This window comes from Vairimorpha necatrix, chromosome 8, assembly GCF_036630325.1.
Source record: "Vairimorpha necatrix chromosome 8, complete sequence".
Classification (NCBI taxonomy): domain Eukaryota; kingdom Fungi; phylum Microsporidia; family Nosematidae; genus Vairimorpha; species Vairimorpha necatrix.
In genome coordinates, this window is record NC_088823.1 from 236642 (window position 1) to 250981 (window position 14340).

The 14340-nt window shown below is 33.4% G+C and overlaps 1 protein-coding gene and 1 non-coding gene across 2 annotated transcripts; both read right to left on the reverse strand.

The window, feature by feature from the left end:
* Positions 1 to 631: 631 nt before the first annotated feature.
* Positions 632 to 710, reverse strand: VNE69_08903. Its single transcript has one exon. It is a non-coding gene; the product is annotated as a tRNA-Ala (tRNA).
* Positions 711 to 8879: 8169 nt separating this feature from the next.
* On the reverse strand, positions 8880 to 12305 carry VNE69_08052 (endonuclease; the record flags this gene model as incomplete). The annotated part of the gene is made up of 1 exon (XM_065474368.1): positions 8880 to 12305. One exon carries the CDS (start codon positions 12303 to 12305, stop codon positions 8880 to 8882), a length of 3426 nt encoding a protein of 1141 aa, XP_065330440.1.
* Positions 12306 to 14340: the final 2035 nt, after the last annotated feature.

Genomic DNA, 14340 nt, shown 5'->3' on the forward strand with positions numbered 1-14340 from the left:
GTTTTTTTATTAGGAGTCAAAAAGCAGAGATTTTTTTTTTGTAAGTGTTATATTAACATGTTTTCTAACGCAACTAAGCCTTTTTATGTTGTTTGTTGTTTACTTCAAATAAAACTATATTTGTGATCGAAGTACTTTTCACTTATAGTAAATAATTATATTAGAAATGAGAAATAACGAACCAAAATAGTAAAAGTCATTATTGAAAATCAACAAATACACAATAAATTTCATTGAATATGTAAACATTTTGGAAAACAAACGCATTACGTCGACCATCTAATGTTTTGGTACGTTGAAGAACAAAACAACAATTAGTCTAATTTTTAGAGAATTCTCTATATACTTATTGTCGTTATAAAATAGTTTATTAGTTTTTTTTTATCTCTTCCTTACATCTTGCTTAGGGGAAAATATAAAAGTTAAAATATTGAGAAATGTAAAACTTATTAAACATGTAGCAGCCCATGGGCTCCTACGACTTCTCCTTCCCAAAAGAAAAGTCTTGCTTAATATGAGCCTTATTAACTCTGATTTAACTTTTGTTATTGTTGATATTTTTATATTTTTATTACCCCAATTTTTAAGATGAGTAAGGAAGTGGAGGAGAAGAATCTCATAAATAAAATGGTGGAGAATATGGGGATCGAACCCATGGCCTCTTACTTGCCAAGCAAATAAAATAGAATTACATTATACCACACCTTTCCATCACCAGTCAAATGGGCGTGTAGAAAGGTTTAATCGTACTTTACAAGATTTAATTTATAAAAATAAAAAGGAAAAATTACTTACTGAAAAGGTTAACAGAGGAATAGAGATATACAATAATAGCTATCATTCGGCTACGAGGATGACGCCAAATGAAGCTTTCTCGTTAGAAAATACGGATGAATTAAAAAATGCACAAATTAAGAATATTGTTGCATATAATACAGCCCAAATGAGGAAACCAAAAGAAATTAAATTAAATATGGGCGATATAGTAATTATCAAAGAAGAAGGAATAATAAAGAAGGGACAACCTAGATTTAAATTAAGGGGTAAAATTCATGAATGTTTAGAGGGTAATACGTACATGATAGACACCGGTAAAAGAAAGTTTAAAAGGCATATATCTCAACTCAAACTTGTCATTGATGACCCCATCCTTTAAGCGGAGGGATGTTGATATTTTTATATTTTTATTACCCCAATTTTTAAGATGAGTAAGGAAGTGGAGGAGAAGAATCTCATAAATAAAAGTTATTTTAAATTATAGACCCATCCGGCAGTATTCTGTCGTTATTTCATAATCTGGAAACCAATCAGCTTTCATACTATTTTTTTTGCTTTCTCTGCATATAAGAACTTTATCACAATTACGAAATTTTACGGGGCCGTTATCGTACCCTTTTCTATGCTTTTTCATATTTGGCAAAATTTTCATTTCTCTTCTTGGTCAGAGACATTTTTAGAATTAATAGGCTTTCTATCAACTTTCTTGTCAATCTCAAATTCGGGTGATCTTGCGTAATTAAAAATGAATGGGAAGTTTTTATGGCTCTATTAATAAAACATTCACGACGTGTGTTGCATTTTCTAATGCACTTCTCCATGAGGACTCTCCGTAATTGGTAAGTTTTTTTAAATTTATACAAAGTGTTTGGTTCACTCACTCAACACATCCCACTGTATTATATTGTTCTGGCGAGGAGTATTTCCATTCAAACCCATATTTTGCTTTTAGATCCGTTATTCGTTTGTTTCTGTGGTATCCCACATGTCAAACATATCATTTTTGACATTTCTTGATTTGTTTACCCCGTAAACAAACAATAAAAAATTATAAAAGAAAATTCCATACTTCGGGGTATGGAAGGTATAAGAAGTAAACATTATAGGTTTAACTTATCTTTATTGGAGTTGTACTTCCGCAGGAGGTACGACAGTTTCTAAACTCGAGTCCGCAATCCGACAAAATTATTTTTGGAGTACCATGTTTATTAATTATTAGTTTTTTCAATAGTATTTTTATGGGTTCCTGCTTCCTTGTTTTTCAAATGTTTTATATCTATCCATTTACTGCAGAGGTGGGCAAATACTTTAAGGCTGTGGGCCAAAATGAATTTTTTAAAATGTCTCCCGGGCCGGAGTACTATTTCGGCTTTGCTTTACACAAGCAAAAATTTTGGATGAAGTTTTTTTCCCTGCCCATTTTTTACAAAAATATTAAGTATCATTTCAATTAGAATAAAATATGTCAAGTACATTTTAAGGAAATATTATTATAAATAAATGGCTATTAGATAAACCACACAATAAAAGGTTTTATTTTGTTACTTAATTATGTCTTAACGATATTAATTATTTTATTTTACACAAGTTATTACAATTTAACATTTATATTGCATCTCTAAATATAATAGTAAAAAAATTCAAAAAAGAAAAAAAAACATCAAACGTTAAAATAAATATTTAATGTTAATGCGAAACGTGAAATGTCGAATATTCATCCGACATTATTTCTTTAAAATTAGGTTCTAAATCACTTGTGGCAATCCTTAATACCGAGCGTAGATTTTCGTCAGTAATTTGTAATCGATAGTTATTTTTCGTGTAAACCATTAAAGAAAAGGTTCTTTCACAAATATAAGTCGAACCAAATAAAACAAGATATTTCTGAGCATAGTTCAAAAAATGTTTGAAATGTTCATTATTTAACGCGCCATAGAAAGCACTCAATTCGTTTGAGTGAAAATTTTCTTTTAGTAAATTATTTGATTGTAAGTCAATTAGTTCTAGTTGAATTTCAACAGGAGCTTCTTGCACGTGAAATTGAAAGGATGGCTAATTAATGATAAAGGGTTTTCAATATCTTTGAAATCTTGAAATTTTCTTTGGAATTCAGCATGCAGGTCTTGTGTTATTGCACTATATTTAAAAAAATCTGTATTTTTTAATGATTCTCGCCTTGCTTGCAATAAGGGGAAATGATTTATTAATTTATTATTACAGTTTTCAGCAAATAAATTGAGTTTTGTCATATATGCTTTGACGTTTGAGTGCATATTGAAGGCGAATTGGTTTTTACCTTGTATATTTATATTTAGTTCATTCAAATATTTTACTATATCTACTAAAAACGAGAAATCGTTTAGCCAAGCCTCATTTTGCAATATAGGAAAATCTTGTAGTTTTTCTTTTATCGACAAGAATGATACTATTTCATCAAGCAAATATTGGAATCTATGTAAAACTTTACCAATGCTAAGCCATCTCACTTCAGTGTAATAGGGAATTTCGTAGTAGTCACTTTCAATTTCTTATAAAAATTCAAGAAACTGTCGATGATTTAAGGCACGTCCTCGGATAAAATTTACAACTTTGGTCACAACAGTAACGACGTGATTCAATTTCAAACTTTTCTGCATAGCATTTCTTGGTGAATAATGCAGTGCAAAAATAATATATAGTGTTCTGGTTGTAACTTTTTTACTTTGTCGCGTATTCGTTTAAGTAAGCCTATATTTTTCCCTGTTAAACTAGGACAGCCATCCGTAGTGACGCTTACTATTTTATTCCAAGTTAAACTAACTTTAACTAAACACTCTTCAACAGCGAGAAAAAAGTCTTTACCAGTAGTTGTATTTTTCATTGGATGCACACTAAGAAGTTCCTCGCTAATTTCACATTTCCTATTAATGCCGCGAATAAATATTTATAATTGACTTGTATCAGTAATATCGCAGGGCTCATCTAAAGCCAGAGAACAATAGGTAAAATCAGCAATTTTTCTGCTTAGCTGGTCAAGTAAGTTTCCTGAAATATTTTCAATCCGACGTACTATCCTTCTTCAAGAAAGGCTTAGATTTTCAAAAATATGTTTCTTTTCAGGACAACATATCTCCGACACTTGTACCATGCATTGTTTAACAAATTCTGCTTCTTAAAACGGTTTAAGAACTTAGCAATTTTGTGTGCGACAGCATAACTTGCTTTTGTAGTAGATTTTACAATATTAATTCGTTTGGAAAAAAAAATTTGTTGCTGATTCAAGTTTTTTGTTAAGTTTTCAGTTATGTTTTGAAGTTCTTGTAAAGAAAGTGATGCATATTTTGGATGTTTTGTTGTAAAATGCCTGCTTAAATTGTATTCTTTGAAAACAGCAATTGTTTCCTGACAAACTAAACAAATTGCTTTCTTATTAATGTTTGTAAAAAGATATTTTACCGTCCAAGCTTCATTGAAGTTTCTGCATTCCAAATCAACTTTTCTTTTTTTAGTTTCTCTCATTTTAAAAGGGCTACAAAAAAAATAAATAAGTAAAAACAATAAAAAAAACGCCAAAGTTTTAAAAATTTACTTACAAAAAGTCCACTTTTTCAATTTTATATATGCAAACCAATGGTAGATTCGAACTAAAAAAGAGTATGCGATCAGAATAAAATAATAATTAACAATACCTGGGCTGCGATCTGTCGTCCCCCAAATATTGAGAGGCTGAGAGGAGTGCAGCATATGTCGTCCACACATGCATTTTAAACCTAGCGCGATCTACTTTGTGTTCGATGAAACCCCCGCCATGAGAGCGATTGTCGAGAGTGACCCGCATCGTTCACACTAGTGTAATAAGCCAAACGCTTATTTTATTTCCCCTATTATATATACAGTCCGCATACTAATAATGTTTATGTCAACAAAATCTCATAAAGAGTTTTAAAAAAATTGCGTTAGAATTTTTCAGCGGGCCGGATAAAATTAGCAAAAGGGCCGGATCCGGCCCGCGGGCCGGCTTTTGCCCACCTCTGATTTACTGTAATAGTCGATTGCTACTAAAATGAAATGATTAGTGCCATTATATGGGATTCGTTTTATCGAATCAACTTCCCAAAGTTTATTATGATTACTAGCTTCAATTGTCCTGTGTTTTGTATTTCTAAATTTATTTCCGTAATTTCAACAATTAATGCATTCGGAAACCAACTTTTCATAGTCTTTATATATGTCTTCTCAGAATTATTTTCCTCCGTTTGCGTTTTCATGTTGTTAATAGATCCATCCCAGTTTCTATATGATAGGCTTTAATATCTTCTCTTTTTCTTCTTTTATAAAGTCTTTAATGATACTTTAAATTCTTATTTCCTTGCTAAATATTCAACTATAGCCGTCCGCAATGGTATCTTCACCCTTTATGCATTCAACGTCAAATTTATATTCTTGTAACATCATTGACCATATTAGAATCTGACTTGTGGGGGGGGGGTTTGATTCCCATAAGTACGTTGGTGCTTTATGGTCAGTTTTTAACGTAAATTCATTCCCCAAAAGATAATGCCTATAGTCATTTATACCTTTAATAACAGCCATAAGTTCTTTATCTGTAACTGAGTAATTTATTTGACAATCGTCGAATCTTTTACTACATAAAGAGATGGCTTCTTCTACAAATTATCGTCAGCTTGTGCAAGAACTGCACCTATTCCAATTTCAGACGCGCCTGTGATTAAGATAAATTTTTTCTAAAAGTCTGGTTGTTTTAATTCATCTCGCCGCTAAGAGCTTGCTTTAACTTGGAAAGCTTAATCTGTAAATCTTCTGACCAGTGTACTCTTTTTAGCAATTTTTCGTTTATCCCTTAAAAAGACTGAAGAATGGTCCTGTTAACTTGGCATAAGATTCTACGTATTCGGGCAGTAATTCATTAACCCCAAGAATAACCGTAAGGTTTTGGGGCTCTATGGAAAGGGGTATTTTTGAAACGTATCAATCTTAGTGAGATCGGTTTTTAAGTATCTCCTTGAAACAAATTCACTCGTATTTTAATTTCGTCTCTAAAAAATGTGAAATTTGATTTTTAGTACTATTCCTGTTTCTTTTAATTCCTTTAACACAATGAAAAGATGTTTCCCATGTTCTTTTTCGTTTTTTGAGAAGATGATTAAATCGTGAGATCGAAATAACAAAATCATTACATGAATTTCCGATAAGTCTATCCATAGCTCTTTGAAAAGTAGCGGGAGCATTACATAATCCAAGAGGCATTCTGTAATATTCATATAGCCCGCTCTTTCGTAAAAACGTTGTTTTCTTATTATCTGATTCATTCAAGCCTATCTGTTAGTATCCAGATGTTGCATCTAAGGTCGAAAATGTTCATGGCCCAGTTAGACTGTTTAGTATTTCATCAATTCGGGGTAACGGGTATTTATCTCTTATTGTTATTTTATCAGAGTTCGGAAGTCAATGCATAATCTTAACGATTTATCAGGCTTTTGAACCGGGATGAATCTTGAACACTATAGGATATTAGATTTATTAAAACATCCAATTGTTGGTTCTTTCGAATGTCTTCAGTAATTTCTTGTTCATCATGTATCGGGATTCGATAGTTTTCCTAGTTTATAGGAGGATGGTCTCCTGTGTCAATAAAATGCGATGTTGCACCATAATCGGATTAGGTGCGATGGTTTCTCCAAAGCATCCGGAAAATTTAGTATTTATTTCGTTCTCTTTGGGACATATTTGTAAAGTGATTGGTTGGTTTATATTCTCGCTTTTACAAATAGTATCAGACCTAAATTATTTTTCTGTAAGGTCTGTTTCGATTTTCGTTTTAATCTTCTGCGTTGATGGAATATAATTTATTTTTGTTGGGGGAAGTTTCGGATAATTTTTTGTACCAAGCGTATGTATTTATTATTAACATCAGTTCCGAGAATAGAATAGTCAGGTAGCATTTTACATACAAACGGGTAGAATATAATTTCTTTATCGCATACTCTTAATCTGAGGTCCTTGATTTTACACATGATATTGATAAAAGAGCCCGAAGCCGATCTAATTTTAACGCTTGTTGTTGTTATTTTATTTTTATCAAATATCTGGTTTATGTTTATCAAAGAGATGTCTGCACCTGTATCAAGTAGTGTCAAGTGAGGAGCTGCCTTTGAAAGGGTGGAATATATAAAGAAAGGGTTTCTTTTATAAGCGGATTAGAAATGTAAACGTTGAAGTCTTTGTTTTCTTGGTCAATGTTGCTATCGACTTTATTTATTTCTTCTGCCGCATTTGCCGACTTTCTTTCTTCCATCTTTTTTCTTCCAATTGCTTAACTATGCAGCAATCATCTGTTATGTGGATCCCATGCTTGAATAATGCAGAACAATTTTTTCCTGCGGGAACTCCGAGGCACTCTTTCTCTTTTCTGATATAATGTCTTAGTTCCAGTAGAGGATAACCTATTATTGATTCTTTCGGGAAATCCACCCAGGCCACCTCCTCCGCTTGTTGGACAAAGTTATTCCAGTTTGAAGCGATGCATGAATATTGATACGGCAATGTGTTAAGTTCTCGCGGGGACTTAGAAATAGTCATCCTTATTAGTAATTTAAGTGCAATGCAGTCTCTTTCAAATAAATCGGCGACATCTTCTAGTAGTTCTGAATAGTTTCATATTTATTCACCGATTTAATTGCTAAAAATGACCAAAAATCTCATCTGTATTCGTTTGGTTGCCGAACCGTTTTTTCAAACTTATTATTAAACTTCCTAAGGTAATATTAGCAATGTTCCCATTGGCCAACGATATCAAATACGCCTGGGCAATTCCTGTCAGTTTATTCATGATTAACCCTAAAATATTGTTCTCTAAAAATCCTGCAGTTTGGGCCAAGATTTTCACCTTTTTTAACCACATCTCAATGTCTTCGTCTCTATCTCCATTATATTCACAATTGCTTTCGTCACTGTCGTTATGTCAATATAAAAAAAATATTAGTTTTTCATCTCTTCCTTCCATCTTGCTTGGGGGTAAAATTCAAAAGTTTAAAATATTAAGAAGTGTCAAACTTATAAAACATGTAGCACCCCCTAGGCCCATACGACACTTAGTAATTATAAAACAAGTTCGAAAACCATACAAAGAATTTTGTTTTTTTAGAAAATGTCTTTACTTTCAAAATATATCGTTTATGGGCGCGAAAATAAATTCGGTTAAAAATAGGGCGTGGGGAACTCCAGGCTGGAACCGATTCGGGGGGGGGGGGTGTTACTTTGAGTTTTAATAAAAAATGCCCTACAATTTTTTTCCTTTTATACACAATTAAAGAGTTAGACCATTTGGTAAAAAAATTATGCAAGCGCAACCGATATCTGCCTGTTTTATAAGTCATCGTTAAAAGAATAAAAGACGTATTGAGGTGTTATGCAAATCTGATAGAAATGTAAGAAGTAGATATTTGATATGAATTGGATGTTTAAAAGAATACAAGATTCTTTGCGAGTATTTACGAAATATTTGGTAGCCAGTATTGCAGTTATTTTTGTTGATACAAACACAATTGAAAGATTATTGATCAGCAGTAAAACGACAAACACAGCAAAAATATATCGAACCCCAAAGTTCGGCTGTTAATAGTACGCTAATTATTGTTAAATAAGACATCTGACTAACTACTTAAGATGTTATATAACATTTTACCTTGCATTTTTCTTGTTGGTCGGATTTCTAAAAAATATTTTTTTAAAAATTAAATTTACTCCCAAAAATACTTCCAACGAGGATTTTAACTGACAGAACAAACCATAAAATATATTGTTGAGCCATAAGATATATAAATTTCTTACGATTGTTTAGAGTGGGAGTATTAATGTAAGAATATAAATATAATGCGAGTAATTGTATTCTTGGATATTTTTCGAATATGGTTAGGTTTTATCGATATAAAATGATACATAGACCAACTGAAAAACTTGTCATAAAATGAAGAAGAAACTAAAAAATAATTTTTAAATAAAATATAACTTCGGTAATATCTTTGTCGAATGTTCCTTTATTTACGAATTGCATGGGGGTGAAAATATATAATATTTATAGAAGGATACGACACCTCTCCCCCCTAAATTGAAGTATCTGCTTTAACTCGTGTTTTGTTAAGCCTGTATACTTTTCCATTCTTTTTTACCACATAGGCATCGGGTAAAATTATTTCTGTGATCACGTATCCATCTTCCCAATTGCACTTGAACTTCCCGCTTTTGGTCTCACGATATATTAAAACTTTATCGCCCACGTTTAGCTTTTTCGCCACCTCTACTTTCCCTTTCACGATTGCTTTTTTGTACTTTTCGAAGTTTTCATCGCGCTTACTCTTCGTTTCCTCCGCTGAGAATGTCACTTCTTCCTTGTCTAGCGCTTTGTCTACAGACAGCATCGGCAATTTATTCTCCCTTAACATGAACGGCGATGTTCCTATGCTCCGATTATAAGACAGGTTGAGGCATCTCGTGGCTTCTGGGAGCTTGTTCTTCCAGCTTACCCTTCCGAAATCTGTAATTTTATTTAGTATCTTCATTAACGTCTGATTCGCTCTTTCTACTGCGCCTACAGTTTCGTGATGTTCTGGTGAACTGTATTGCCAGTCAATACCGTTCTTTTCGGCCAGGTCTTTGATGTCAGAATTTATAAATTCTAGCCCGTTGTCAGTCAAGATTCTTTCTGGAATGCCGTGTTTCTCGATAATCAATTGCTGGATTAATCCCATTATTTTCGACCCTGTTTTATAGTTAATAACAGCCGTCTCGACCCATTTAGAGTAGTGGTCAATAGCAATGAATATGAAGCTGTTTTGACTCGAAGTGTCGCATATGCGTCCTATGAGATCTATAACCCATATTTGGTTCGGCCTCTCTGATCGTATAACTTTGTTTTTTGTGTTTCGTAATGGGTATCCCGATTTCAAGCACGTTTTACACTTTTCTACGTGTTCCTTGATGTCCTTATGCATTCCTGCCCATTTGTACCTTTGTGAAATCATGAAGCTCATCGTACTAGCGCTAGCATGTCCAACGTCTAGATGGTAGGATTCTAAGATCTTCTGTCTGTCTTCATCGCTTGGTCCTGTAGCTTCGATGATATTTATATCTTTCTCTGTCGGGTTTTGTCTGCTTAACCCGTCTGCTCCATTAACCTCTCCTTTTATGTAGGTTGATTGAAATGCATACTCCTGCAACTTCATTGCCCACCTCAGCAATCTACTGGTAGGGTTCTTAGCTTCCCATAGATAAGTCAGCGCTTTGTGGTCCGTCTTCAATATGAACTCTCTACCCAGGAGGTAGTGTCTATAGTTCTCGATGCCTTTTACAACGGCCAAGAGTTCTTTGTCTGTTGTAGAGTAGTTCTTATGGGCTTTCTCTAAACTTTTGCTGAATGCACTTACGAAGTGCTCCTTCCCATCATCTCCAATCTGTGAGAGGATCGCGCCTATTCCCTGCTCTGACGCATCCGTAGTCAGTATAAACGGTTTCCTGAGATTAATCTTGTATCTTATTGTCTCTTCTGTGAGAAGTCTCTTTAGATCTTCGAATGCCCGTTTCTCCTTTTTGCTGAGAGAAATACTCTTAACACTTCGCTTTGACTCTCCTTTAAACAGTTCGTAGAGAGGGGCTGCTATCGCTGATAAGTTACGGATGAACTCCCTACAGTAATTTATGAGCCCAAGAAACGACCGTAGTTGAGCAATATTAGTCGGCTCCTTATACTCGTTTATGGCTTTGACCTTCTCTGGGTCCGGTTTGGTCGTCTTGTTTGTTACTATATTCCCTAGAATTTTAATTTCTTCTTTGAAGAAGTGGCACTTCTTCCTGTTAAGTGCGATTCCTGCTGCCTTAAGCTTACCCAATACGATTTCCAAGTGTTCATGGTGTTCCTGGTGATTTTTAGAATAGATAATAATGTCATCCAAGTATGGTATGACGAATTTTCTGTTTTCTTTCACAAAAATCTTATCCATAGTTCTCTGAAAAGTAGCAGGGGCATTACATAGCCCAAACGGCATCCTGTTAAATTCATAATGTCCTCCTCTCCAGCTGAATGCTGTCTTCTCCTTGTCTACTTCTTCAAGGGCTATCTGATAATATCCCGACGTAGCATCTAATGTCGAAAAGATAGTAGCGTCAGCTAGATCGTCGAGAATTTCATCAATTCGTGGGAGGGGGTATTTATCTTTGACTGTTATCTTGTTGAGCTCTCTGTAATCTATACAGAGCCTGATCGACCCATCAGGTTTCGTTACCGGAACAACTCTACTGTTCCAGGGGCTCCTACTATTTCTTATTACGCCCAACTGCAAGTTCTTCTTGATCTGTTGTGTGATTTCCTCTTCAAAGTGCAGAGGGATCTTTCCATTTTTCTGGTAAATTGCCTTCGCTACTGTTGTCTCGATTTGATGTTTCCCCATGTTACAAAGTGTAAGCTCTGAAATTTCAGTTTTGAACATTTCATGGTATTTCTCTTCGATTGAGATGTAATTGACTTTGTTAATCAGTGAGCCTTTCTTGACTGTATTGGCGAATTTTCTGATCAGTTGTTCCAGTAATATGGGGTTCGTTCGTATAGCGTCAACACCTAAGATTATGTAGTCCGGTGTCCGTTCTGTGACGTAAGGGCTGAAAGTAATTGAAGTGTTTTCCGTCCTAAAATTGATATTTAGACATCTTCCTGTAATCTCCAATGGTGTCCCTGATGCTGCTCGTATGATCGTTGAAGATCTGGTAAATCTGATATTTGTCCCTTCGAGGACTCTTGCGGGTATCAGGGAGACATCAGCTCCGGTATCAATTAATGCTCGATGTCGTTTACAATTGAATTCTACGTTTATGTAGCAAGGGTTAGTGAAACAGCTGTTGATCTTGTAGTTTTCTATGGTGTAGGGTATATTTCCCTTCTTCGATGGTGCGACCTTCAAAGTCCTGTTATCTAGTGTCTCGTCCGTATTAGTCGTGTTACTTTTCATAGGGAATGCTATCCAAGAAACTTCCTCTGTGCGCCTCAGGAATTCACTCCAATCTTGGCATTGTCTAGCAAAATCATAAAGAATTGATTTGAGGACTGAAGGAGACTTCTTGATTACTATGAGGCTGACTGCTTTGTACTCCATTGTTTGTTGCTCTATAAGTGAGTTTCCTTTCCTGCAGAAGTCTATGAAAGCCTCTAGGATGCCAAATTGTTGCGGTTTAACAAACTCGTCTAGAGTGGCCAGAGTTTTCTGTGAACTGTAAAATCTCAATTTTAGACTCTTAGTAACCTCTGCCAGATCAAGTTCTGACACCCGTTCAAATCCCATTGCTATCCATGAGAGAGCTGGCCCCCGTAGACCCAGGCAGATAAGTCTGGCGGTCTGATCTTCTGTCAGTCCCATAACCCTCGCCGTGAACGTTGTGTCACGCAACCATGTATTTATATCCTCTTCCTTCTTTCCACTGAAGCAGCCAACAGTTTTTATCGCTGTCGCCATGTCGAATGTTCCTTTATTTACGAATTGCATGGGGGTGAAAATATATAATATTTATAGAAGGATACGACAATCTTATTCATTGTTGTTGGGAATATATATTTGGGATAATTGCCCCCGGCTTATAATTATCTTTAAAATGGTTAAGAATAAAATATTATTGACCTTAGACAAAAAAGACGAATGTTGTTAGTTCAGTCAAGCCATATGACGTAAAAATTACAGTATATGTTAGAATGAGGATGGCTGCTTGTCTTATTCAGAGAGGAGAAGGCTTCCATCAGTCGAGGGACCATATAGGTGAAGACGTATAGAAGCTGCAAAGAGCTGCAAAGAAACAGTATTGAACGTAATAAGTTCTGGTATAAGACATGTACAGATGTAGTGTAGTGGTACATTCCACAATTCACATTTAAGTTATCTTGGTAAGATAGCTGAATTTCCAGTGTTAAAAATCCCGAGAGACTTAAGAAGAGAGTAAAATAAAAAAAAACTGTGTTATAGTTGAAGAATAAGAAAAGCGGATAAAATCCGGCTCCGTTGTTGGGAAGACATGTATAAAGAAAAATCCTATGCCCAAAGACTTTATGTATTAAAATAGGGGAATAAAATACCGTAAAGACAACTACAAGAAAACATAGTAGGACGCGAAAGAGTAGAGCGCAGCCCATGGTCAGTTAACATAATAATGCACTAAGTTTCGAGAAGCAGGTAGTAGGCGTAGGAAGTTGTAAAGATAATTACATCATTTAGTTCTAAATTTAGCGCGGGATGTTCAGAATATATATTTAATAAATTTACCCTTAACTTACAATTATCTTAAACAGTACTAAAAAAATAAAATTTTTATAAAAAAAATGTTAGACTTTAATTTCTACTAGAAAAATAAAAGGTTATATAGTTATGATCTTAAAAAATTAAAAAAACCAGAAACTAATCTTTAAGTTGCATTTTTATTTTGTTATATGTATAATATAATAAAAAACAAAAGAATCGTATTCAGATTACAACATACATCAAATCAACAGTCTTGAAGTAATATCACGAGTGGATTTTTTAAAGTGTCAAAGACATTATAAGACGTTTTATAGAAATGGACCAAGAAGCCTTTGCGGACAAGATAAAAAACATAACCGACGACTAAAAGTAAATTATATAATTCAAATTTTTGACCGTATCAAAAGGTAAAATTTAATTTGTTCGTTTAGAAAAAAACAAATTCAAACAATACGAATTTTCAGAGCAAAAAAAAATATAAACAATATTGAGAAATTTTAAATTTGTTTATGTTATTTTTACTAGTAAAAAATCATAGGAAAGAAAACATGCTTTTGGTATAATTCCAACCAATGAAGTTCATGCATGTTCAGTATTTCAATATATTAATTCTTTGTAGTATGAGATGGTTTCATATGCCAAAAACATTCCTTCAATCGGGGTTAAGCGCTGTAACCAAATAATACACATTATTGATTGTATTAGATTGCACTTATCATTATTTTTTACTCAAAAAAAAATTGTCAACTTGATAAACTTCATAATTAAAGAATTGTGTATCAAAATAAATATTTATTTATTACTCGAATATTTATTAAAAAAACAATATAAATCATATTTCAAATAAGTGTTGTTAAAATGTAGTCATGTAAGTATCTTTTTAAAAACTTGTATTTGCTATTTGTGACAAACAAAATAAAATATTATAGATTGGAGTTATAATTGTTTTATATATTTTATTTTACACTAATTTTAGAAAGTCATGATGCTCACGAGTAAAATTATCTTGATCATGTATATTTGTTTTTTAAAGTAAATTTTACTCAGTGTTAATTGTAACAATATTTACAATGTTAAAAAATTTATATAACAAAAAGAAGAAAACAGTATTATCAATACTCATCAAGCCTATCATTATTAAAACTCATACAATAAACATAAATATGAGTATAACCATTCTTATTTAGATTAAATATTATATAAAAATATACAGATGCTTGTACATAATGATTAAAAAAGACCACAAGAAAAAAATATTGTAAACAAAAAAAAATATTTTATGAAATGTTTA